Source organism: Talpa europaea (genome assembly GCF_964194135.1).
Source record: "Talpa europaea genome assembly, chromosome: 14".
NCBI classification, from domain to species: domain Eukaryota; kingdom Metazoa; phylum Chordata; class Mammalia; order Eulipotyphla; family Talpidae; genus Talpa; species Talpa europaea.
The window spans coordinates 16,001,631-16,028,595 of NC_140082.1; the positions used below are offsets into that span (position 1 = coordinate 16,001,631).

General features: G+C 41.0%; 1 protein-coding gene across 1 annotated transcript in view; it reads right to left on the reverse strand.

Moving 5' to 3' along the window:
• ZNRF3 (zinc and ring finger 3) overlaps positions 1 to 26,965 on the reverse strand; it is a gene marked incomplete at both ends in the record, with an annotated part of 145,359 nt that overhangs the window by 46,005 nt on the left and 72,389 nt on the right. Inside the window, one exon of the mRNA XM_084253218.1 lies at positions 13,455 to 13,580. Within this exon, the coding sequence (XP_084109344.1) occupies positions 13,455 to 13,580 (126 nt within the window). The remainder of the gene's footprint in view (positions 1 to 13,454; positions 13,581 to 26,965) is intronic.

The window sequence follows — 26,965 nt, forward strand, 5'->3', positions numbered from 1 at the left end:
GGCAGTATATAACAGGAAAATGGGTTTAAACAACACAGTATTTGCAGGGTTTCAGAAGATATAGCAAATTTCATATGATATAAATGATCCCCTCCCCCATTTTTCGGTGTTTCTAGCCTCATGAAAGAGAACTTGGGAAAACAGTTTTAGGTATAGTGTGAAGTGTGAAGCCACTGCACAACTTGCCACAAGTCCCTGTCTTATCAGCTCCCATTTCTGCCTGGTGCTTTCTGAAGCACATACTTGCTAAAAGCTAAATGGCCTAAAGTCAGACAATGCAGACAGACTGTGTTTATGAGCAGAACTCAGTGGAAGGCCCCTGCATTGCTTCTTGGTGCTGTCTTTAAGAGAACAGAAACCTGGTCAATGACCCCCAACCCCTTCTGGGAACAAACGTCCTGCCATCAGTTAGGGATATTTTCAGTCTAGTGCTTATTAGCAAATCTTTTAGAGAAAAGTTGTTTTGGAAACATTTTTATGATCTTAAATATTCAAAAATGGGACCTTTGAGCTGTTACCATTTCAAAGTCACTGAAAACACAACAGGGTGGGTGCCTTACTGACAGTTGTCACTTGCCTATATCCTTTTAATAGAATTTCAAAACAACATCTCTCTTACCTATATTTTGCTAGACTGTCTCTTAAACTTGACATAATCTTAAGTCTTTAAGAAATTGAGTCTCCAAGGCTGGTCACACATGCAGGAACATATGTAATCATGCTGGGATTCTACAAAGTGGCAGGCCAGTTTCTTCTAGAACTATCATCAGCTAAAATAAGGAGGAGGTTGAGCAGTAACTGCCATATTTCCATATTTTTAAGCCTGCCATTCAGATACTGAGCTGAAACTGAGCGAATCCTGGACACTGACATGCTTGGGTACCTACCATCCTCCTGCCCCATGTGGAGACTACGTCCACCTGGCTCAGATGTCCCAGGTGAAATCAAGAGATCTAGGAAGGTAAGTCAAGACAGGGACCAGTGATAAAGAGAAACCAATGCTTTCTGGCCTTATGTTAACTTAAAAGTTTCTGGAGAGAAAGAGAGAACAAAGTCCTCATTCGAAATTCTGGAAGGGCTTTAAATAGCCCATCATATAAAATAGTACAGTAAGGACAGCTAGTTAGTCTTGGTGAAATGAGCTTTCCAAGAGTTTCTTGGATATGAAACCAAAAGTGCAAAAAAAAAAAAAAATTGATCTAATGGGCTTCATCAAAATTAAAAACTTTTGGGCTTCAAAGGTACCATCAAGAAAGTGAAAAGAAAACCCAAAGAATGGGAGAAAATATTTGCAAATCATGTATCTGCTAAGGGACTTATGTCTAGGATAGATAAATGAACACTTACAATTCAACAGTTAAAAAAAGGGAAAGGATCTGAATACATATTTCTCCAAAGATAATATACAAACTTTGAAAAGCTGTTCCACATCATCAGCCATGAGGAAAATGCAAATCAAAACCACAATGAGATACCACTTCACACCCACAGTACAGCTCTAATATAAAAAGAGAGATAACAAGTATTAGCTAAGATGTTGAAAAAATCATACATTGCTGGTGGTAGTGCAGATAGTGTAGTCACTTTGAAAAGATTGGAGGGGCCTCCCTGGTAGTGCAAGGAGTTAAGCACCGCACTACGAAGCTATCTGCAGCCTCTGCAGCGCAAGTTCAATCCCATGCCGGCCAGGGAGCAACCCACATGGCGCGGCAGACCTCTCCTGTCTCGCCTGCTGCTCCCCTCAGCAGTGTATTTCAGTCAGTCTGCCTATTCTACTCCCCACTGTGTGTCTGGTGAATCCTCTCACCCCCTGCACCTCTGTCCTGTACCCCAGTTCTTGTATGCATAAATATATCTTAAAAAAAATCTATTGACCCATTCATAAATAAATAAGGGATATTAGAATAGACAATTCACAAGAGAGGAAATTTAGTTAATGAAAATAAGTTTAAAATTTGCTAATAATTGCTTATGTTAAAAAAAATAAACCATCCTATCACTAGTTAGCAGATAAATTAAGGGAACTTTCCTGTAATGCAATTTGTAAACTGTTTAAATCAAGAATCATTAAAAGAAGTTCACATCCTTTGATCTCTGATCTCCTTCTGGAATATTACCATAAGGTAATAATTCAAAAAGAAAACAAACAAACCAAAAGCCCACCCTACCTAAAGTAAGGTTTCAGTTTGGTTTATTTGTAAGGGTTAAAAATAAAACAGAAGCAACCTAATTAATGAACCCTGGAGGAATGGCCAACTAAATCACAGTAATTCTATTGTTCTGTTATGGAGACATTAAAATTAGTTTATAAAAACATCAAATTAGTGAAATGACCGGCAGATATTAAATTTGAAAAGGCAGAATACATTTATACATAATAATTACACTGGAAAACAGGCTTGAAGAAGTCTGAAAGGAAATAAACCAAAACTGACAGCACTTGTGTTAAGGGAATAGCTTATTAAAGGTGGAGTTTCCCCTTCTATTTTCACATTTTCCATAATTAATCGTTTCATGCAACAAATATTTACTAAGTGCCTGTTTTATTAGGATGGCTCTGTGCTTGGCACCAGAAGTACAAGAATGGTGGTAAAAATTATTACACTGCTTATACACTTTTTAAAAAACCATAAAATTTCTGTTAGTTATAAAAATAGTAAAATATTTAATACTATAAATTTTTGGATACCATTAAAATTAGGGGTTATAGGAATGTTAAGGTTTTATCTATTGAAACTTTAAGAAAAGCAAGCTTTCAAAACCAAAATCTTAAGTTTGATTTTTGAACATCAAGCCAACATAACTGAAAGTACTTTGCATCTACTACACTATTTCTGAGGTTCATTTGTATCAAACCTGATATATTTGTGAAGATCTAGTAGCAACAGGTTAATGTGTAATAGAGAAGGCCAAGTGCCTTTACATCCTAAGAAACAGCCCAAGTAGTTCAGGCTGACCAGAATTACATTTTATCCAGCAGTGTTTTTAGAACAATTAGAATATGTTGAAACTCTTATTACTTTTATAATTAGCAAATTTGATGCAGACTTTAAAGTACTTCAGTACCCCAAAGGAATTATTTAGAGTACCTCAAAACAGAGCAAGAAAGCATACAAACACACAGTCCAATGTTTGATTTGGAAAACAAGATCGATCACCAAAGCAGAACGCTCCTTCGCTCCTTTGTACCTTTTATCAAATAAATACACTTTTTGGGGGGGAGGAAACAAACACAAAAGACAGAACGAGGGAAACATCTGAGACGGTCTTGTGATCAAGGTTAGTAACCAGACAGGATTTCACCAATGTCCCTTTCCTCCTGCTTCTGTACCCAGTGGGAATCTATGCCCAGGCAGGGGCACAAGTGGTACTCTCCTGCATGGGTGCAACTCAAGTGCTCTAAAATGTCCAATGGTCAAACCTGTGTGCAGGTTTTCCTAGAACCTACTAGTAAATCAAATCTGAAATGCCCATGGATGCAGTCAGAAATACCTTCGACAGGCAGCCCACCACTGCTTATTTGGGTTAATTTACACACATGGCCAGGCACGCACAAGGTCTGTCTACTGGAGAATGGAGAACAGATGGGATTTGGGGACTTGTCTCCAGATATAAGAGATTCAGGTTATATGACTCAGGACTGATATTATGCATACTATAATGACTTCATTATTTTAGGTTCATTATTTTAGGTTCTAACTTCCTTTATACTTCAAAATGACCTCAAAAATAGAATCATTTGATGGACTTTTCCTCTGGCCACTCGCAGTTTTCTAGGACAGCCTGTTCTATATCGAACCTGGTCCAACGGGAAGGGACAATGGTTGGAAGGAGTAGAGTCAGGTCTGCCCTACTCTGGGGAGGTGGCAGGCAGCCACGTTATTTTCTATTCACTCACTCTACCTTCAAAACTCCCTGAAGCCTGTCAGTAGATTTCAAATGATGTTTTTAGTTAGCCTTATAGCTAAAAATGTCTCTAGATCTAGTAAGGTGTGAGGAGAGGAGTAGTGTGTTTAATAAAGCCTTTCAACCAAGAGCTTTCTTGAAAGATTTGGGTATAGAAGAAAAGCATCAAATTAAAAGTTTATGACTTTCAAATCAGACATGTGACCTTCAAAGAAAAGTGGTATTCCCTGGGTTTTGCTGTTTATACCGTGAGAATCTTTTCCTCCTGAGCTGACTTATTTTGCTTTCCTTTCTAACCAAGTATGAGAGTTAGTTAACCAAATGCTCCTTAAAATACATTTGAAGAGTCTTCCCAACTTCCTCACCAACAAGAAACTCACCTTGGCTCGTCTTAAAAAAAGGGCTATCATATGCTTGGTACAAAAAGGTTTACATAGAGGAGGACACTGGTATTTGCTAATGTTAAATATTCACATATTCTAAGAACTTGACATACATTTTTTTTATCATTACAACTATCTTTACAGAGAGGGATATGGAAAAACAGAGGCAAAGAGAAGTTTACTGACCCAGGTACTCAGCTACTAAATGAGTAGAAGAATGTGCAGTGAGGTCACAGGGTTTCAAGATTTGTGCTCTTTGCATCCCTCACATGGAAATACAAATGTGTTCTAACACTGGCCTTGCACTTCAGCAGAACATACCACAAAGGCTACCATGAACCTGTTATTATATTGAAGGGCAGTGGGGCAGAGAAGGGAATGAAGGAGGAAGAAATTGAACTTAAGGTTTTCTTACAGAGAGAAAACTAGTAGGTCACAATTAGATGAGGTTTCTCAGCCTTGACACTAACAACATTTGGGGCCAGGAAATTCTTCATTGTGGGAGCTATATTGCACATTGTATGATGTTAAATAACATCCCTGGCCTCTATCCACTTTGGATGCCAGTAACAATCATGCCCCCCCACCCCCCCAACTATTGGATATTCTGAAGACCAAAAATGTCTCCAGACATTACCAAATATCCCCTGTGCTGGGGGCAAAGAGGTAGGGAGGGGAGGCAAAATTGTCTCCAGCTGAGAACCACTGTGGTAAGAATTTGCTAACATGTCCCACAAAAGTTTAACACAGCCAAGTATCCCAAGCATAGGGCACTGTCAGGAATGCCATGCAATGAACTGTAGTCCCAGTGCCCTGGGTGTAGGTTATGTGGCAAATAGAGCCACACTTGCTTCACTGACTGGAGGAGGTACCTAGAGAGGTCAGTGCCTGTGAGCTGCTTCTAAGACCCTGCTACAGGCCACTCATTTCTTCTTTTCCACAGCAAGTCAGACCTCAGGATTTGTCTTAAAATAGGAATCTCATGCTCAGAGTGCTGAGTTGGGCTGGCCTAAGGACCAGGACACCTGGGTATCTAGGACATGCACATCTATAACTAAAAGTCTAAAAGAGAGTGGCACGTTGAAGAGAAGTGCCCTCCACATCCATCCGGCTCATAAGGCATTGTGCAGCTTTACCCAAGTACCCAAGGTTCCTGCACAGATAAGCACAGTTCTATAAGGTAAGACTGAAGGTTATATCTCAATGCAAGCCTCAAAGATAAAAATATCTTTTCACCTAAGTTCTTCAAATTCATTGTTTGGTTATTTGTTATTAAACATGGAAAACAACAGCCCACTGTTTTTATTCAAATTGCTAACATTTCAGAACCAACACTCTTGGCTCCAATTCTGCATTTCATGACAACACATTTACCTTTTCCCCCTTTGTCCTCTATTTTCTACTTATTTCCATGAAATTTATATTAAGAAGGTCTTCCTCAGCTAAGCTCTACATGATCATACATTGGGGAAACAATGCTAGGTTAGAGAACTCAAATCTGGTCTCCTTTTACATTCTCAAAAGTTATTACAAATCCCCAAAGATCCTCTATTTTTGAGTTTTATCTATTGATATTTATCATATTAGGAATTAAAACTGAGAAATTATCAAAATACAGACTATACAAGCAGACATTCCTTCCATTAGCTGTCAGAGCAATGAAGTTGCCACATAAATCGAGCATCTGGAAAACTCCACCATACAACTGAGAAAGAATGAGAGTGAGAAAGGCAAATACCATTTTAGGGTTATTATAAAAATAGTTCTGATCTTGTAGGTTCCCCCGGGAAGGATCTTGAGGATCCTAAAGAGTCCCCTGACCACACTTTGAGATCTCTTGTGCTGTACTAACACACACATCACAATTTTACTGGCTTTGACTTTTACCAGAGCACCCAAAGATGACTCCAGAAGAGAAAAGCCCCAGTTCACAATTAGCCAAGACCCATTAATTTTCATGGGGCAAGAGCCCCTTCCCCTTTCTGGACAATTCCTGAGTCCTTTTCTTTAAGCACCAACTATTGCCTATCACCATATTGTATATCAGGTTTTGGTTTTAATATTTGGAACAGAAATATATCAAACATCTCTGATTGCAATTAGTGTCCTTTTCCAGTTTTCCACTATGTCATGAAAAAGGAATATAAATAATAAAAGTTTGTTTTCCCCTACCAAAACTCTGTACTTGGGGAAGATGGTCTTTGAAAGACAAGTAAGGAATTTTCATAAGGGTAGCCTTATGTGCAAAGGATTTGGTTCCTGTTCTCATTGCTCCTGGATTATTAAAGGTGCAGTTCAGTGGCATTAAGTGCTTCACAGTTGTGCTACCATTACCACCATCATCTCCAGAACTTTTCATCTTCCTCAACTGAAACTCAATGCCCATTAAATAATTCGTTATTCTCCCCTCCCCCCAGCCTTAGCAACCATCATGCTCCTTTCTGTCTCTATGGATCTGCCTACTTAGGCTTCCAGTTCTAAAAGAAATTGCAGGATAAAAAGGGAGGAAAAAGGAAGTGCATGGTCAATAAGAGTTGCTACTTTATTTAGTGCTTTCAGTTATGCCAGGAACAACCAACGCTTGACATACACTATCTCCTTTGGGTGCTGCTTCCATTTAAGGAGTTGAAACATGTAGGTGGCAAGTGACTGCCCCAGCTCAACCAGTTTAAAGAGCTAGAACTGTGGTTTAAACTTAGGTTAGTTTGGTGTCTAAATCTGTCTTAATCATAACATACCTCCTCTCCGTCCAACCATCCTAAAATAAAGAAAATTCCTCTGACTCCATTTTCTGCCTAGAGTGATTTAGTCTTTATTTGCTCTTTCTGACGTGGATTGGTGGAATGAATGTAAAGGCTCTACTCTCTGCCAACCTCTCCAGCTTGGGTTTCCTGCTGCTTATCTTAGCTGCGATTAAAAACCACTAGAGCAATTTGCCACCCTGCCACACTGTTGGCCATGCTTTTTCTACATTTCACATTATTCTAAATTGAAAACAGAAAAAGGGCAGATGAAGAGAGTGGGGAAATCTGAAGGCGAACACCAAGTGTCCTTGGCAATGCCATTGACTCACCAAAGAACCGATGTCTGGGGCTCATTCATTTCCCAGAAACAACCAGCAACAAATAGTAACTTGCTCCTCCCCTCTCCAACCAATCCACACATCTCTGCCAAATGAACATTCCCAAAGCTGGTTTCTATTACACCTGTCCTTTTGTCAGAAATTTTCAGTGGCCCCAACTACTTAGGGGATGAAGACCAAACTCCTTAATTTGAAAGCCTCTTCCTCCCTCAACAACTTCCAGTGCTCTTGTTCCCTATCTTCCTGCCCTGGTCCTGAAGATTATTCTCCCATCTCTCCCAATCTCACACTCTCCTTGCACTTCTGTCTCATATAACCCTTTGTAAAATCTACCCAACTCACTTCTCACTCATAACAACTGCTGTTTGTGCCAAGGATTGACACTCAGTTCAGGGTAAGAAAGAGGCCATGACTCTCCATGGTACACATGAACCAGAGAAGTCCCTTCTTAATGGAGTTTCTTTGAACAATTCATGATAAAATGAGGACATTATGACTTATGATCAAAAACATGTTTTGGGGCCTCCCTGGTGGCACAGGGGGTTGGGCACCACAATGTGAGGCAGTCTGCAGCCTCTGCAGCACGAGTTCAATCCCCGGTCGGCCAGAGAAAGACCTACATGGTGCAGCAGACCTCACCTGTCTCGCCTGCTGCTCCCCACAGCAGTGTGTTTCAGTCAGTCTGCCTGTTCTGTTCCCCATTCTGTCTCTGGTGAATCCTCTCACCCCCTGCGTCTCTGGCCCACGCCCCAGTTCTTGTATGCATGGATGGATAACTCTTCTTAAAAAACAACAAACAGGGCCTCCCCGGTGGCGCAGCGGTTGAGCGCTGGGTTACGAGGCTGCCCGCGGCCTCTGCGGCGCCAGTTCGATCCCCGGCTGCTCCCCGGCCACCGGAGGAGGATCCCACATGGTGCGCAGACCTCTCCTGCCACCCGCTGCTCCCCTCAGCAGTGTACTTCAGTCCTTCTGCCTGCTCTGCTCCCCACTCTGGCTCTGGTGAATTCTCTCACCCTCCCGCGCTTCTGACTGTACCCAGTGCATGTATAAACAAAACAAACAAACAAACATAATAAATAAATAAATAAAAACATGCCTCTATTAAAAAACAAACAAACAAACAAACAAACAAAAAACATGTTTTGGTGATTATAGAGAGCTGCTTGGAGGATGGCAGTCTAGCATTAAACCCCATCCCCAAGCTTTCTTCTAGAAGGAATATCTTGCTCCCACTCCCCATATAAAACTGGGCAGGAAGTTCTAGTATGTCCCCAGGCCCAGATCACAGCTGGTAAGTCTAAAGGCAGGCACATAATCCAACATGGATTCCCTTTCCTGACCCCATTAGGCTCAAAACCACAAGAGTATCAGGCCCAGGGATGTTGGGTGTGTGTGTCTTCAACCAAGTACAGGGGAGCATTAAAAAGATGAACACAAGAGAAGACTTGGAGAGGAACAGCTGGCAGTAAGCCCTGGAGTTAGTTGCTTAGCACCCTCAGCATGGATTCCTTGATGGATCCTCAAAGCAAATTCCTCTTTTCATCATATTCTATGCAGAGTTTCCATGAAATGGAACCAGCAGTCCTAACCACAGTGTCTATTGAAAGCACCTGATTTTTTTTTTTTCTTTTATAGAGGCATGTTTTTATTTATTTGTTTGTTTGTTCATTTGTTTCGTTTATACATGCACTGGGTACAGTCAGAAGCGCGGGAGGGTGAGAGAATTCACCAGAGCCAGAGCGGGGAGCAGAGCAGGCAGAAGGACCGAAGTACACTGCTGAGGGGAGCAGCGGGCGGCAGGAGAGGTCTGCGCGCCATGTGGGACCCTCCTATGGTGGCCAGGGAGCAGCCGGGAATCGAACCGGCGCTGCAGAGGCTGCGGGCAGCTTCGCAACCCAGCGCTCAACCGCTGCGCCACCGGGGAGGCCCGTAAGCACCTGATTTTTATCTAGAAATGTCAGCAAACACAAAAGGAGGCAAAGGAAAGAAACTAACATTGATGGGCTAGTAGAACAGTTGTATCTCACATCTTAGGTCAGCTACTTGGGAGCCATTAGATGTTAAGTTATACTCTCTGTGTCTCTGGGACTAGATTTCCTTATTGTAAAATGGGAATCTAGACACAATCTTAGAATTAGCCTGATGATGAAAGGAGATACTGCATATAAAATGCGTAGAACCTGGTGAGCACCCAACATATAATGGCTGTTCTTACACTCTCATCGGGCATTTACCACGAGCAGGTTCTGTGCTAAGTGTTTCACAAACATCTCGCAGATCTCCCGCTACAATGACAAAAGCAGCATGAAGCGCAAACAAGGAAAGTGAGGCCCCAAGAACTGAAAAATTACCTTTCTGTGGTGACTCAGCTAAGTCTGGGTCTGTCTGACCTGCAATTCCCTATCTTTTTCTTTTTATTAACTTTCTCAAACTGTCCTCTTACATGCCAGAAAGAGTTAAGTCCATATCAGTTGACCATCCTGTTTTTAAAAACCTTTCTTAAGACCCCATTCCAACATGGGAAATGGGAGATGGAGAGGTTTATTCTACTCAAAGAATCTGGGCCAGGTGGCTTTGTTAGAAACACTAGAATTTCTTGTGTGTTCCTTTCCATGAGATTCTCCATGAGATTGACAGGTCATAGGAACCAAAGATTTGAAATTCTTACCAGATTCCTAAGATGCTTAAGAGACACAGCTTGAATCGAAGGGTTAAAATGCCTGAAGCATTGGGCCTCCCCGGTGGCGCAGCGGTTGAGCGCTGGGTTGCGAAGCTGCCCGCAGCCTCTGCAGCTCAGGTTCAAACCCCGGCTGCTCCCCGGCCACGGGAGGAGGGTCCCGCATGGCGCGCAGACCTCTCCTGCCGCCCGCTGCTCCCCTCAGCAGTGGACTTCGGTTCTTCTGCCTGCTCTGCTCCCCACTCTGGCTCTGGTGAATTCTCTCACCCTCCCGCGCTTCTGACTGTACCCAGTGCTTGTATACATTAATTAATTAATTAATTAAAAAAAAAAAAAGCCTGAGGCATAAATACAGATAGACTCACTTTGGTCTAGTTTAAGGATCTTCCTTTCAATAGCAAGCTGTTCAGAAATGTCAATTTTATTTTGTTTTAACTCCCTAGGACTTAAACAGTCACATATAAAGTCTGTCTTTCAATGCTGCAACCAGAATCTCTCCAAACAAGACAATCAAGGAGAGATCTTAAGTATGATACAGAAGCTCAAAATATTACAAGAGCAAGGAGCCATGAACAGCCTCTTCACGTGAAGTGAAAACGAGAGGCCCAGAAAGCTGAAGAAATTTCCCTACGGCTGGAGTGAGGCAGAGCCTGGCCTGCCGTATCCCTGTGGGGAGCTCACTCCTTAGCTGATGTTGCTGTCTGCATTGCCTTCTATCTTCAAATTATAAGGAGGGGCCGTAAATCATTTTTCTCTCATGAGTTTATAAGGTTCCTAAGAAGTTCAAAAGCACTCAGTAATAAACCAAGGTGATGAGTTTATATCTTGTGCTTTTAAAATGAAACTTTATTTGAACTCCTGTAGAGGCTTTTTTTTTTTTAAATTTAGGACATTCCTCTCTTATTCCAACGTTTTGCCCCATGGCATTTTCTGTGGGTGGGTGGGTGATGGGGGAGGTGAAGGGGGAGGGGGTTCTGTGTCTGGCCCTCCTTCTCCTACAGGCATTGCCAAACGCCTGACAGAAAAGTCCTCCCTTCTATGGTTTCCAACAAGTCTCAACATCTATACAGAGTCCCTCCCCCCACCCCCATACTGACTTTGCTGTAGTTTCTTCCTTTTGCTGTAGTTTCTCCACTGCCCGCCCCCCTTCTTGCCATAGCCACCAGGAGTAAAGAAATGATGGAAAATCATGCTATCTGTAGGAGATCAGACTGACCTTGAGATCTTTTTGTTTTTCTTTACCCTAGTTTCCTGCCACTGCCCTTGAGGGTTGAGGGGGAAAAAAGAATCCAGAAAACACAGTAATATGAAACTGAGAACAACTACACTTCAGGAAGAAGATGAGATAGAAAAAAGAGGGAGACAGAAAAAGAGGAAGGAAGGTAGAAAGATAGCCTGAGTCATCCCAACTCCTGCACCAACCCAAGTTTTAAACAACCTGTGAAACTATCTTGCTTTGTCTGACACAAGCATGTTTGCTAGTGATTTTATTTATGAGCTAAGCCATATTTCAGTAACTTGCCATATGTAAATACGGCCTGGCCACCACACAACCCTTTCAAACAGAAACATGGGGCGGTGTGGGTTAGGGAAGGTAGTAGGTATACATGCAGGAGAGTAGGTAGAACCGCACACTTAGCTTCTGGGCCCCTACATTCAATAAATATTTGGTGAATGAATAAACCCAGTAAGTATTTAATGATTCCATATCTGTCTAGGGTTTTTATTCTCCCTGGCTGCACAAGCCAGCAGGCCAAACCATATACAACTCTCTAAGTAAAACCACTACATGGCTGTTCAAGGTGTAGGAGTAAACAATTGGGCTCTCTCAGGGGCTTCCACACCACTAAGCCATGGCAGAACAATGGGGTATCCCTGGGAGCCCTGTTTCAACCCATTTACAGACAGATGCAAAGGTAGAACCCTACTGATTGGGAAAAAGTAAATTAAGAAAAGCTGCTGAGCCCTGCATAGCAGTAGCTTAAGTATAGGAGAAAATATTATATTAGGAGCATAATGCCTACAAGGAAAGCACTGTTCTTAACCTTTGGATGTAGCTGGCATTTTTCCTAGGAAAACACTAAAATACTCTCAAGGGAGGATCTGCTCTCCTAGCATCATTAAGCAGCTCTGCCCAACTATTTAAATGATGAAATATCAGGACCTAGGCCACCTAAAACACCTAGATTCAGCTCTGTGAACTGCAAACCAAACAGGTAATAATTCCTTCAGGGATTCCCCCCCATCCCAGTGAAGGAGAACTTAACTAGAGCATGGAAGCTACTAAGAAGACAAGCAGGATGCAAAAATTACAGATTTAGACCCCTGAGGGTCTCCTGGGCTAACTCTTTCAAGAGTCACCAGCAAGGACATCCCAAAACCTCCTCTTCTCTGGCCTGACTCTCCAAAGAAATCCTCACGTCAGGAACCCCCCACAGCGGTGTCCTCATAATACCTAAAACAGCAGCCTCTGATATGAAAAACTATTTAGGCAATTATACTATTTTTAGAAGATACCAAATTCTAATAACCTTCTCCAAAACTTACCCTTTAACGAAATGATACCATTTAAAACGGGTGACAACCTGTTTTATATGAGGTGACCTCATGTTTTAAGGTCATTGATGGGTGGCTTTCCATGCAAGAAAAAAATGTATTTCTATTTTATACTGCAGTCAGAAGTAATGCTGACTCTCTTGACTGAAAAGTCTTTTTTAGTACTTAAAAATGGATGGCAACCTTCAGTGGCAGATACTTTCTGAAAGTTTGCATCTTATCTCACCTTCTAACAATCCTATGAAGTAATTTCTAATAAAGGATTGCAATTGCTATCTGCCATTCTGAAACAAAAAAAGCTCAGAAACCTTAAATTTTTCCATAACTTATTTGGCAACAAAACTCAGCGGAATTGAACTCATGGAGGTAAAGCTGCCCTTAACTAACACTAGGCTATTTAGATTTTAGCATGATCCCACTTAAGGTAACTATCCATGTAATTTGTTACACAAACATTAAAGTATTTGATTATTGAGTACTGTCTCAGATCTAGAAAATATGTATACCTTAATACCTTTCTAAACCCCCCAAATCTCAGAATTTTGAAACATCTGGTCCCAAGGTGTAACATAAAGTATTGTGAATTTCACAGAAAAGAAATTGAGGCTCCCTGAGGGGAAATAACTTGCCCACAGCCACACAGTGGATAAGAAGTGGATTCTACTAGAGTACGAGCTTATAAGCGTTTATGTGGCTGCTACAGGACATTATCTTTAGTCCTCACTCAACGTCTCCAGCTTGGAATGAGTGCTATACCAGCATGGCTCTTCTCCGTAGCCATTACTTGAGGAAATGGGAAGGTGAAGAACATCAATCAGAATCAGAGTGATTCGTAGGGCCTGGCATTTACCTTGCCCAGGACAGTAAGGCATGGCTTCGGGTCCAATTCTGGCTGTTCCAGCTTCACCACTCCTACCCAGCCATATTCATACAAGTCCTCTTCGTCATTGTTATTACACAGGCCCAGTGGGTGCATCTAGGAAACAAAATGGAAAGAAAACTTCAACATACAGTTTGCAGATCTGCTTGACTCACCTTTGCATTTGTCAGACTTGACAGTCAAAAGTAAACTCAAAATATAAAATTAAACAGGGTGGGAGGTTAATTTTATGGATGCCTTCTCACTGCTTTGTATTCAGCAGTCACCCCAGGTGTATACCCTGATGGGCTGGAGGAAAGAAAAATAGCATAAGCCTCATATAAATGCCAATCTAAATTGCTGTGAAATATTATAACATTAAGTAGCAATTATAGATGAAACTAGCTAGTTTAGTATCCAAGACTACTTGGTTTCTAGACCTTAAGGACACTTCAACTTCAGATTATGCAAGAGTACTTGGAAACATATTCAGGAATTTAATGAGACCATTAGATATATGTCAGAATCACCAGTATAATTAATAGGCTTTTTAAAGGCCATCTCTGGGAAAGGTTACTGAGAAACAGACAAAATTCTTTGAGGTTGCCCCCTCCACCACCACCAAATTTGTAAAGCACAAAATCAAAGAGAAGCACTGTCAATTTTTTGCTGGTGACAGTATCGTAGTGGAAGCTTGACAACAGCACAAGCCTAGGTTTTGCTTACAGTTCTCTTTGAGTTGTATCAGGCCCCAGAATTCCTAATAACAATGAGAAGATGAACTCCTTGTGGATAAACATGATATAAAGAAGTTAATGAGCCTACCACAGTGCTAAGCTCTTTAAATAAGTGGAAAATTCATGAGTTGTTAGCGATACAAGAGACCTATGAGTCCACAAAATAATGATTCCCAAAAATATCTATGTCCTTTACCCAGAACCTGTGAATATTACATTATGTAGCATGAGACTGTGCAGGTACTGTCAATTCTAAGGAACAGAGATTATCCTGGATTAGCTGAATGTGCCCAATGTAATCACAAAGGTCTTTGTAAAGAAAAAAGGGCATCTGGAAGCAGAGAGGAGATGTGATGATGGAAGCAGAGATCGGAGTGATTAATTTGAAGATGGAGGAGGGAGCAATGAGCCAAGGAATGCAGGCAGGCTTCTAGTAGCTGGTAACAAGACAAGGATTCTACTTAATGACTCCACAAGGAATGCAGCCCCACTGACACATTTTGGAATTCTGATATCCAGAACTGTGAGAGAATAAATTTGTATTTCTTTAATCTGCTACGTTTGTAATAACTTGTTACAGCAGCAAATAGGAACACAGCCACCTTATCCCCTACTCATTTTACAGATGAGATTTCAAGATAAGTAGCTTTTCCATGACAACAGTCAGCAAATAGCTATACCAGACGTGACCTGGCCCTGGAATTCACAGTCCAGTGCCTTCCCACTCCACTTCCTTGATTTTATTCTCCCTTCCTCCAAGAGCTGGTCATCTGATTGGGAAGAAAAGATTAAATGATAAAGTCCTTAGGGAAAAATGTTGCCAGGTCTAAATTCTATGGTATCTGACAGCAATGAATTTAGTGCTGGCAAGGATTGCTAGAATGTTTCGGGAGGCTTTGTGCAACTGCTAAGCCTTGAAGCAGAGCTTGGGAGGAAGGGTTAAACATATCAGGGGAAAAAAAGGAGGGGGCAGCAGCCATTCCAAGTACCTGGAGGAAGAGCTAATGGCTTATGGGGGAGAGAAGGAGGCCATCTGATCCGTATGAAGGATTGCAGTTTAGACAGGGAAGGAAGAGATGGGCACAAAAATGAGGGTGGAGTTTGAATATCGAGACAATGGTGGTAGTCTTTTGGCAGAAGAGTAGCACACAGAATAATTATTTTAGGCAGACGAGTTCAACACCTTCTGGCAGCAGTATGCCTGGACTTCAGAGGCCCAATGAAACCCAGAGAGAAGAAATTCTTAACAAGTCAATGGGGCAACAAGGAAAGGGGTTGCGAGAGGCAGCAAGACAGGTGAACACAGGGTGCTATAAGGGGTGGCGACTGGCTGCCTTTATAGTGGGTGAGGGATAACCAATCCCCTGGGAATTCTGTCTTTCAAGAGTACTTGAAGAATGTGTCCAGGGGATCAATAAGGGATCTACAATGCAGTAGACAGCACAATTTTCCCTCCAGCTGCCCTGTAAGAACTAAGCCCAATTTAGGATGTTAATTAAATGAATAGCAGCTTAAAATGCAGACCTCCCACTGGACAGAGGATGAGTGAGGGTAATAAGCAACCATGCAAACAGCGCAGTTACCTCTGAGCTCTACAAAAGGGCAAATAGCCTGCCTCAGGTCAACTTCCTGAAATCCCAGGTCAAGTCATGTCTGTCACACTACTGATCCTTTCCATGTATTCCATCATATTTTTAACCTGGTCTCCTGACTTAGAGGTTTATAATGGAGAGGGCTTTTGTTATTTACTAATTGGGGGAGCACAGGTAGTGTTCAAGTCTAATACCCTGTATCTGCACCAAAACTTCACTAAATAAAGAATTCAGACACAAAAGGCCACATGTTATATGATTCCACTGATATGAAATATCCAGAATAAACACAGAAACAGGAAGCAGATAAGTGGATACAGGGAATGGGGAGAGAGGGAACTGGGGAATGATGGGGAGGTTCCTTTTGGGGTGATGAAAATGTGCTGGAATCAGATGATGGTGAGTGATATACAACAGTGTGAATGTACTAAATGTTTCTGAATTGCAGACCTTAGTGAGGCTTACAAGGGATGAATTTTATATCAATGTTAGCATGACAGCATAATAGAGGTTTTATTTTTTTTTTAAATGTCCCACGAATTTACTCAGAAATGACTGCCCTCAGCTAACACGGGTAATCTACAAGTGGAAGATGATGTGGTTTCCACCCTTCTAGAGTCAAAGTCAATTACAGCAGCCCCGTTGGAAACTGTCCTGCAAGATGAAAAACAGATTCTTGCACAAGTAACTATCACTGAGAAACACTTCATAAGAATCAGGATTCACATGGCAAATTAAAGTTCTATGAGGCCTCCGGATTGAAAAAGGGATTTTAACCTTTTCTGAAACCAGCATTTCCAATCCTTTGACTACAAGCCTATTTTGTGTTTGATCACACTATTTCATGGGCCACACTGTGAAATTATTAGGAAAAATACCTATACATAGATGAAAGAAATCTACAGTAAATAAAATTCAAGGCAAAGCCACATGTCCTCAAATGCTGAACGAGACAGAGTCAAGGCTATGGTAGAAGACACGAAGAGATGGAGAGACAGCTGAAGGCAACTAGAGAGAGGGGGACGCCTAGGAGGGCTGGGGGCACGTGGAGAGGAGAGAAGGTAGAGGAGCATCAGGACTAGGAACCAAGAGTAGCAGAAACTGAAACCGAGACCTGTGCTGTGGAGGAGCTGACTATGGCATGCTGAAGTGTGCACCTAAGCATTCAGAAATCTGAACTACTTAAATCTTAAACACAGTCATTGATTGTCTTGGGTCTACACTTTACACTGGGCACACGCTTCCTCTTAGTAGTCACATCCTCTCTCCTCCTCCTCCTCCAAGACTTCCCTATCAAATCTTTCACTAATGTCAAAATGTCAGCCCTGTTAAGAGTGTTGAATTCTCAACAGGTATCAAAGACTTAAAAAAAAAAAAAAAAGACAAAAGGAATTATTAAAAAGTGCCAGTGGGTGCATTTGGTTGTCCTGTTTATTTTCCTGTGACAGTCAAAGAGGCCATCAAAATCACATCTCAGAGAATTAATAACCTACCTCACTGTATCCACCACCTTTCTCAGCTCTACTCTCCAGTTCCTTCCCTTCTGAATCCCTTGTGGCAATTTACTACTCCAATGAGTACAGTCTCAGCTATGCCTCAAGTGTAACTGACTTCTTTAACCAATTTGTCAAATATTATATGATTCAGGTCTCTGTCAGCTCACCCCTGATCATATCAGCTTTCAGAAATGCCTGCCACCCTAGCTCTACAACCATTTTTATCCAGGGATTCTCTTGTCCCAAAGGCTCCAAATGATAATAAGCTCAGCAGAGTATTTTCTAGGGAAGCACAAGTAGCCAAGGCATGAAAATGTTCATTTGTAAACTGATCTAGGCAAAGGCATACAATGCAAAATAATGTCAAATTTAGGGAAAGCGTTTTATAATTAACTGAACACCTACTATATATTTTGTCTTACTGATCCTTTGAAACAACCTCTTGCTAACTGTTGGAATAGCAGATAGTATAGTAACTATACCATTTATAAGCTGAGAATCAGAATAGCAAATCAGGAACTGATGCAGACTATAATGAAGTCCATGAAAAAAAATCACATTACTCAAGAGGATTCTGCTCAAGGCCAATGGCACATAATCTAGTTAAAGATTTAAGAAGAAATCCACATGGGAGTTTTCACAGAGAGTGATCAAAAGATTAAGACAGAACTTTGGGAAAAGTGAGAGTCCTCTTAATATTTTTGGAAAAATGACTTCAATGATCCTGCTGCTGAAGTCAAATATAAAAGGATACAATGTCTATATTCTCACACAATTTTGCTGAAAAGATTCCAACACTGTCCACATGGGATCGTCTCTTTGTTTATTTCAGAAATCAGTATAAAATTGTAATTGTAATTTACCTTGTTTTTAAAAAAAACTATTAAGTTTCCTTTTCAATATATAGCTTTAACTGAATCTTTCCATATTTACTAAGAAATATTAGCCACCAATTTTAAAGGATTGCAAAATCCTTTTCTGAGTAACAATCATCTATAGAGAATGAGGACTTCCTACATACTAAATACATGCATTCTCCTGAAAATCTAGCTATCCACCACTTACATACTATCATTCCAGATATATGTCACATAAAAACTAGGCTTGCTAATTCATACATATTTCCATCAGTCAAGGACACACAGGTAGCGACTATATATGAGAAGATATGCACTTCCTAATGCTTATTCATCCAAAATTAATCTTAGGAGACGTCAATGAACATTGTTTAAGTTAATGGTGAACTTAATGTGGCACCATAGCATTTAAAAATTACATCGCACCATAGCATTTAAAAATAAGCATTTCTGAGCTTATTTTTCTTAAAATGTTTGAATGTTCAAATGTTTAAAACTGAAGATTTTACCTTTATGTTTTTAAGTAGGTTAAAAATACTATTATATTAACAACTCTGGGATGTCAGAAAGAACTACTAAATGGTAAAGAAAAAAAATCAAACACACTCAGAAATCCAGAATGGGACTCCACTGGACCAAAGACTCCACTGGACAGAGAATATTGAAACAAAGAAGGCTGCTTCTTAGTTGTACTGGCAAACTACAGCAACCAGGCACAGAAAGGGAAGGATGACCTAAAATGAGACAAAAAGCAAAACTCCTGGGATAGATCCACAGAAGAGCAATGCAAATAAATGAAAAGCTGCAATTAAAGCAAAAGGACTTACTGGGTAATATATATGTTATAACCCGAGTCTTGTGCTAGCAGGCCAGTAACTTCAGGATGCTCAACATCCTCGGCTTAAGTCAATCAAAGAATGTTCCATTCACCCTTTATTATGAGCTTGGACATTACTTGAAATTTTTTCCCAAAAGGTATTTTGGCCTGAGAGGATGAGAGTTCTGCAATTATTCAGTCTTCTGTTTAAACCTCATCTCTACCTCTTCATCTCCTTGGGCAGATGGTTTGACTTCTATAAACTTCAATTTTCTTATCTATAAAATGGGGGCAACAGCACCTGCCCCCAAAGGGTGCTGGTATAAGGATTAAATGAGACATAAAACCATAGTAACACAGTAGACACCAAAACAACGGGAAAGCCCTTTCTTTCACTTTCTCTAGACTTGTCATGTTTGAGTGTGCTTTATGCCTTTGACTAGAATATTCTGACCATCTTCAATGTCATCATGGAACTTTCTTGAATGCACCAATACAATCAGTTGCTTCTACTTCTATGTTCCCTAATGCCTTGTATGGTGCTCACCACAGTTCCTGCAGCATCCCTCTAAGATGGGCACCTGCTTCAGAAGGACAATCTTACTCAGAAGTCCTCTCTCACCCCACCCAGAGCCCTGTGGCCAATAAGTACTCAGTAAATTACTGCTGGGTGAACAACTTTCAGCCCAGGAGCAGGCTTGCTGTTATGTCTCACACTTTGCTTATGTCTCTGCTTGCCAAGTGAAGGACCAGGGCAAGCAGGTCAGCATTTAGTCAAATTGCTACATGAACTTTAAGAAGAACTGGCTCTTAACAGTCATTGATTACCCAGTCACCAAAGACATTCCGAGGACAAAAAAAGATTTACTGGCAATGCCATAGGAGCAAAGGCTGTTTCTTCTTAGTTGTGTTCTACTTAGTTGAACTAAAGCAGCCAGGCACGCAGAGGCAGCTAATACTTTCTACACGCAGAGACTTGTGACAGCACTTTATATGGGCAGTGGAAAGAGAAGAACAGAGAATGTCCTCCCCACAAAAGCAATAACCTCAAATTTTCCTGCCCATGTCAGATCTCAGAAGTTGCTCTCAATGCCAACAAAACAAGAAATAAACTGAGGATAAAGCAAGCATGGAATTCAGAGCACAAGGAATCCAATAGAAAAAAGAAATGGAGGGAATTCCCGGAATGATGGTGATGGGGAATCCCAGGATGATAGCTATCCAAGCAGCCTGCTGGGTAACCAGTCCAGATGGGACCAGAAGGTTGAGGGTTTGCAGGAGAGCTAGGTAAAAGATCAACAACCAGGGTCATTATCTAATAGTTTGATGGTACTGAGAAGAACTGTATAATCTGAACAAGGAAACTAACTGTAATAGTTACATTGCAAACTAAAGGAGGGGTGAGGGGGAAGAGTTTACAATTATTAACTCCTGAAAAAAAACCCAAAAAGTTAACATCAGAGATGTAAACCATAATCACGGTATGGTCTGCATGGCCTGGCTGAGAGGACAGTCATAATAATGTAAATCCTGATCTAAATAATAATTGTGATGTAACTATATTGGAAATATGTAAAGATGGAGAGGGGAAGGCTGGTAAAAGGGCAGTTAGAGAACAAAATCTTTCTCTTTTTTCCTTGGTAGAAAGTAAAAAAAAAAAAAAAAAAAGGACAAAAAATATGAAGCAGAAGTATAAGCATGTTATTTAGAAATATTCATAGTTGAAGAGCAGAAGAAACCACTAAATAATTGAAAATAGTTGCCTCTAGGAATAGCAATCAGGGATAGCAAAGAGTGGGAAGTGGAATGCTCTTCGCCTTCTTATAAACATAGACAAGCAGTATTTTAATTAAAAATGATATGCACTGCTGGACAGAAGAAGTCCCTCCCTCTAGGCATTCCAGTAGATTCTATGGGTCCTTTGGTTAAGTTGTCTGACAGGCCAAAGAGAAATCCACAGTCTCCCTACACAGTGCAGTGGACCCTCAGAGGGAGACTGTCTGGAATGGCTGCTCTGGGAGCCATCGAGGACCTGGGCTGGAGACACAGCATAGGATGACTCAGGGAGATGGTGCAGAAAGAAGCAGCAGCATTCACCATCCCCAAGACCAAAAATAACTCCCAGGTGGCACCAGTGTGATGCGGATTCGGGTGTTACAGAGATGGTAGACACAGTGACTGAGATAATCGTTCTGAGAAATCCCAACTTTTTCCCACATGAAGACAGATCCTATGACCTCTAGAAGGAGCACTGAACCCATCACACTTGCGCTTCCAAATGTGTAGCTGCCAGGGCCAAATGACTCACAACGAGCAGTGCATATACCCGAACAACATCCATGCCAGATAGTGAGCATCTGCTTTTATGTGGAAATATGAAGATGGACCTTCTTCACATTTCTCAGAGCCTGCTGAGGCTGACTATCATGGTTTCACTGTTTTGTTAATGGACAAAGAATCTATGGGAACTTCAAAGCCAAAACACTAGTCAGACAAGGTTAAATATCTGGAGAAAGAGAACTATGGTCCCTTGAGTAGGGCAGTGTATCAAGCCAAGCTTGGAAAGCAAGACCAGCTCTTTAAGAAGCTTTCAGTACAAAATCCTTGAGATATACTGGTGCACTTTCCACATGTCTGAAAGGGCAAAACTGAAACCCAGGCTGGTGGTGCTCTCTTATCCAAGGTTACAATATCTCTCCACTCTGCTGGAAGTTTAAAATAACTTCAAAAGGGCCGCCTGCTTCTAAGTGGGTTACTGTTACACAGGAGCCAAACACTAAACTAACAGGAGGAGAAACATTTCACTCTGTAATATTATCTCATCCAAAAAATTCCTGGGGATTTAAAAGGGAAACTTCCTTCCTTTTGTCCTCTTGCCGCTGTCAGCCAGGGTAGGGTGTCACTATGGTACAGAATTTCACTTGAAACAACAGCCCCAGACCTTTTCTTAAAAGGTGTGGTGGCTGGAATCAAGACTTATAATTTATGTGAAGGAATGGAAAAGGACAGCCCCACCCATTTTTTCTCTTGAATTATAAGGATTATTTTTCTCCTCTGTGTACAAAGAAACAGACAACTCTCTTTTGCTCTTTGAACAAACCCAGCCTAAACCTTTTTCTGGATTTAGAATCCAGAAATACCTGAATATAGCTCCCCCCCCCTCGTTGTCATAACAACAGAGAAGGAAACTGTCCCAGCACAGAAAAGGAGCTGGCTGTTGCTGTTGTTTGCTAGAAACTTCCAAATGGGAACTGCCTGAAGATTAAACCAGCACTTCTTTGCCCAGAGCTCTGGTTTTCAGACCGCTAAGCTAAAGTCTCCCATAGTGGATATCACTTTTTAGAGAAAAACCAAGAACTGCCTCTGTTGTATTTGGTTTCTCTGTACTGAAAGAACTGAGAAGTTGCCTGTAGAGGCTGAGAAAAGCAGCGAGTATTTCAAATCCATCTTCTTACTTGATTATCTCCTCTCCTAGGGAATTTCATTTTATTAGGTAACTTACGTCAAAACTTAGGTACAGCCCTGTATATATTTTATGTCTGATTCTATAAGCCTCTACTTAGAGCCTCCTTTTCCAGTCTTAAATAGTAAAGAGATATTCCAAAAGTTGAAATTTTTGAAGCGTACCCAATAGCCTAGGAAACAATGTTAAGCAAAAGTTAATTCTAAATCCATTCTTATAATGACTCATATGGCTAATGGATGACAAGGATTGACCTCTGCATAGAAATGTACTTACATTTTCATTTATTACAAATTGTCAGGCAACTTAGTAAAAAACAGTTATAAAAAAGTAAAAATTGGATGCTTATATATACCAAATAGTTACAAAATTAAGAAGAAATATTCTGGAGGGGAAAGGATGACAGTGGAATTTTCATTATTCCAGATTGAAAAACAGTACTACAAAATATCAAATCATTAAAAATACATGATGTGGAACTGAAACTAGAAAATAAAACAAGTGGAAAAGAAATTCCAAAACACATTTAAAATGTCATAAGATCTTAATAGAACATAAAGCAGAAATGACAAAAGGACGCAAGAAGGAATCACATAATAAATGCTATTGGGACAGGTGCATAGCAAGCAGAGTAAAGTTCAGTTTGGTCATTCATGAGTTATTCAGAGAAATGATGAGGCAACATGAATTAAGACAATTCCTTCAGGACAATTAACAAGCTACATAGCAAAAGAGGAAGCATAAAGTACAAATGTATTCTTTTTATTTTTTTAAGATTTATTTATTTATACGAGCACTGGGTACAGTCAGAAGTGCGGGAGGGTGAGAGAATTCATCAGAGCCAGAGCGGAGAGCAGAACAGGCAGAGTGACAAAATACACTGCTGAGGGGAGCAGCGGGCGCGGCAGGAGAGTTCTAATGGGCCATGTGGGACCCTCACTGGAGGCCAGGGATCGAATCGGTGCTGCAGAGGCTGCGGGCAGCTTCACAGCCCAGTGCTCAACCGCTGCGCCACCAGGGGAGGCCCTACAAATGTATTCTGGAAAATTCTCCACATGATCAGTAATACAATAAAGATAAAACAAAAATGAATAAAATGACAGAGAATATCTGTATCTATCAATAGATACATCTGTGTATTTTTAGAATTAAAAACAGAAAAACCATCAACATAGTTACTGATTAATAAGCAGTAAAATCACCAAACTAACCAATGCTAACAAACCCCACTAAGGGAGAGTGGGGAGAGCTATAGAGGAGACACATGTCAATACAACCTGGCCACACTACAAAATGGCTCAAGGTGTGTGTGTGTTGGGGGGTAGGGGTATGGGGGAAAGGATCATCAGTCTGGCAGCACGCAACAAAGCCCAACTCCTTATGTCCTTCATTCTACTACAATTCCAATTTTTGAACAGATCCTGACAAAGTAATCTAAAACACAAACATTTACGTATTAAAATTTTAAAAGTCTTCCTCTGACTGTAAAAATGCCCACCCCCACTATATAATCAAGCAAAAACAATGTATATAATTTATGGACTATTATGCCATCATAAGATGATGATGATGAGGATAACATGGCATAAAAAGTAGCACATACAAAATTTTCAAAAGCTTAAATGCAAAATGATACTTACTTAAAAATAACATCTATAGGGCCTCCCTGGTAGGCTCTGTACAACCCTTGTGCAAGTGCTAAAGACACAGCACTATCAAGCTATCCGCAACCACTGCAGCAAGAGTTCAATCCCTGGCCAGGGAGCTAACCCATCTGGCACAGCAGACCTCTCCTGTCTCACCCACTGCTCCCCTTAGCAGTATATTTCAGTACATCTGCCCGTTCTGCTCCCCACTCTGTCTCCAGTGAACCCTCTCACTCCCCACACTCTGGCCTACATCCCAGTTCTTGTATGATAAATAAATCTTTAAAAAAAAATAACATCTAGGGCCTCCCTGGTGGCGTAAGGGGTTGAGCGCTGCACTATGAAGCAATCCGCAGCCTCTGCAGCACGAGTTCAATCCCCGGCCAGCCAGGGAGCAACCCACGTGGCAAGGCAGACCTCTCCTGTCTTGCCTGCTGCTCCCCTCAGCAGTGTGTGTCAGTCAATCTGCCTGTTCCGTTCCCCATTCTGTCTCTGGTGGATCCTCTCACTCCCTGCATCTCTGGCCTGTACCCCAGCTCTTGGATGCATAAATAAATCTTTTTTTTTTTAAAAAAGATTTTTATTTATTTATTTATTTGTTTGTTTGTTTGTTTATACAGGCATTGAGTACAGTCAGAAGTGCAGAAGGGTGAGAGAATTCACCAGAGCCAGAGGGGAGAGCGGAGCAGGCAGATTTACTGAAACACACTGCTGAGGGGAGCAGCAGGTGGCAGGAGAGGTCTGCATGCCATGTGGGACACTCGCCAGTGGCTGGGGATTGAACCGGTGCTGCAGAGGCTGCAGGCAGCTTCACAGCCCAGCGCTCAACCGCTGCGCCACCAGGGGAGGCCCGATAAATAAATCATTAAAAAAAATTAAAATAACATCTACAGAAGGGTGAAAGCTGAAAGGAAATAATTTTTTTTTTAAGCCAATGAGTTAGAGAATAAGAATAATGGATAATTTTTCTGTTTTAGATTCAAACTAATATTTGTTGAATATTAACCCTGTTCCAGGCACTGGGCAAGAAAAGGTTAAAATCTGGGCCTTCCCTTTTTATACTGTTTGATCACAAGCTTGGGGTAAAAAATTTTAGGTATGCTCATACTCTGACATAGCAGGTAACAAATTTGAAGCTTACCAGAGCATTTTTCTATTAAAAGCCTGTGTATAACACAGTATAAAAGTAACAAATGGCAGCAGTAGGTAGTAACAGGAATCCTCAGGTAGTGCCCTCCTTTCCCCTATAAATGCCCCTAGTGGATCTGTCCAACAGAACTGAGGGTACCCTTGACAAAGCTCTCTTGACAAATCTTTCTGCACTGAAAAGCCAGGAACTATGAGTGTACACGGCAGCCAGGCAAGCAGAGGCTGCCTGAAAGTGTAGGGCAAGAACAACATGAGAGACTTATAAACCAGCACATAGGGTGGAATCTACAACAAACACTGTTCTAATCAATAATGATGGTAGTTTAGGTCCAGCTGTCCCAACACTCAGCTTGCTCAAGAGCTCCACCTGACCAGAGGAATACCGGTGTACCAAAGTTATTCCATAATTTCGTTTCCTTTCTTTTACACCCACAAAAACACAGTCAAATACTTTCAAAACAAAAACCAAGCTAAAAATACTAAAAGCTTTGTTCACCACATGCCTGAAAATATATACTCCTTACTATTAAAGTGCAATCAGGGGTCCTTTATAAAACAAGGACTCCTGAAACCTGGGGAAATTCATATAAGGAACCAGTAGGCATAGCCTCACTTACAGCAGTCTAGTGTTGTTTCCTGAATGCAAAGAGAGGCAGGCCTTTGTGAGACAGGTTTATTACCTCCCAATCAAAATTTTAAGTTCATTTTTATTTGAAAAGTCTAATGGAAATACATAGAAAGTGCAATGGGAGGGATAATCCAACATTTGTCAAACACCCTTTGGGAAGGGAATTCTTAACATAGTGCTAAGAGCAGGCACTTTAGCATTGAGCTGAAGAGCAGAGCCTAACATTCTTTACTGGCACCATGGACCATGGTAGTGCTGTGCCATATCCAACATGGGCTTTGCGGCAGGCTAGGGCAGATCCTAACTTCAGTGTGGCTTTAGAAGAGTCATAACCCCCAATCCTGTTTCCCTATATTGAAAGGACAGTGCTGATCCATAACATATGGATCCTGAAGATTAGATACAAAACAGGACCCTGAGCCTTGCAAATGAGAAGTGGGGTAATAGACATGTCATCAAAAACACAAACAACCAAAGAAAAAATAGATCAAATGGACTTCGACAAAATTAAAACCATTCATGCTGCAAAGGTTTTTCACTTCAGGAAAGTGAAAAAACCACCAACGGAATGGAAGAAAATATATATAAATCATATATCTGATAAGGGATTATATCTAGAATACAGAGAGAACTCTTACAACTAAAAAATAAAAAGACAAATTAGCCAATTAAAAACTGGGCAAACGATCTGAATAGATATTTCTTCAAAAGATATGCAAATGTCAAGAAGCACATGAAAAGTTGCTCAATATCATCAGCCATCAAGGAAAAGCAAATCAAAACCACAATGAGATACCGCTTCATATCCACTAGAATGGGTGTAATAAAAAAAAAAAAGACAGATAATAAGTGTTGACTAGGATCTGGAAAAATCAGAACTGTCAGACACTGCTGTTGAGAATGAAAAATGATGCAGCTGCTTTGAAAATGGTCTGACAGGTCCTCAAACAAACACAGAGTTACCGCATGACCCAGCAATTCCATTCCTAGGTATATACCCAAGAGAAATGAAAACATATTTCTATACAAAAACTTATACATTAATGTTTACAGTTACATTACTCATAATAGCCAAAAGGTAAGCTAATCCAAATGCCCACGAGTAGTTGAGCAAGTA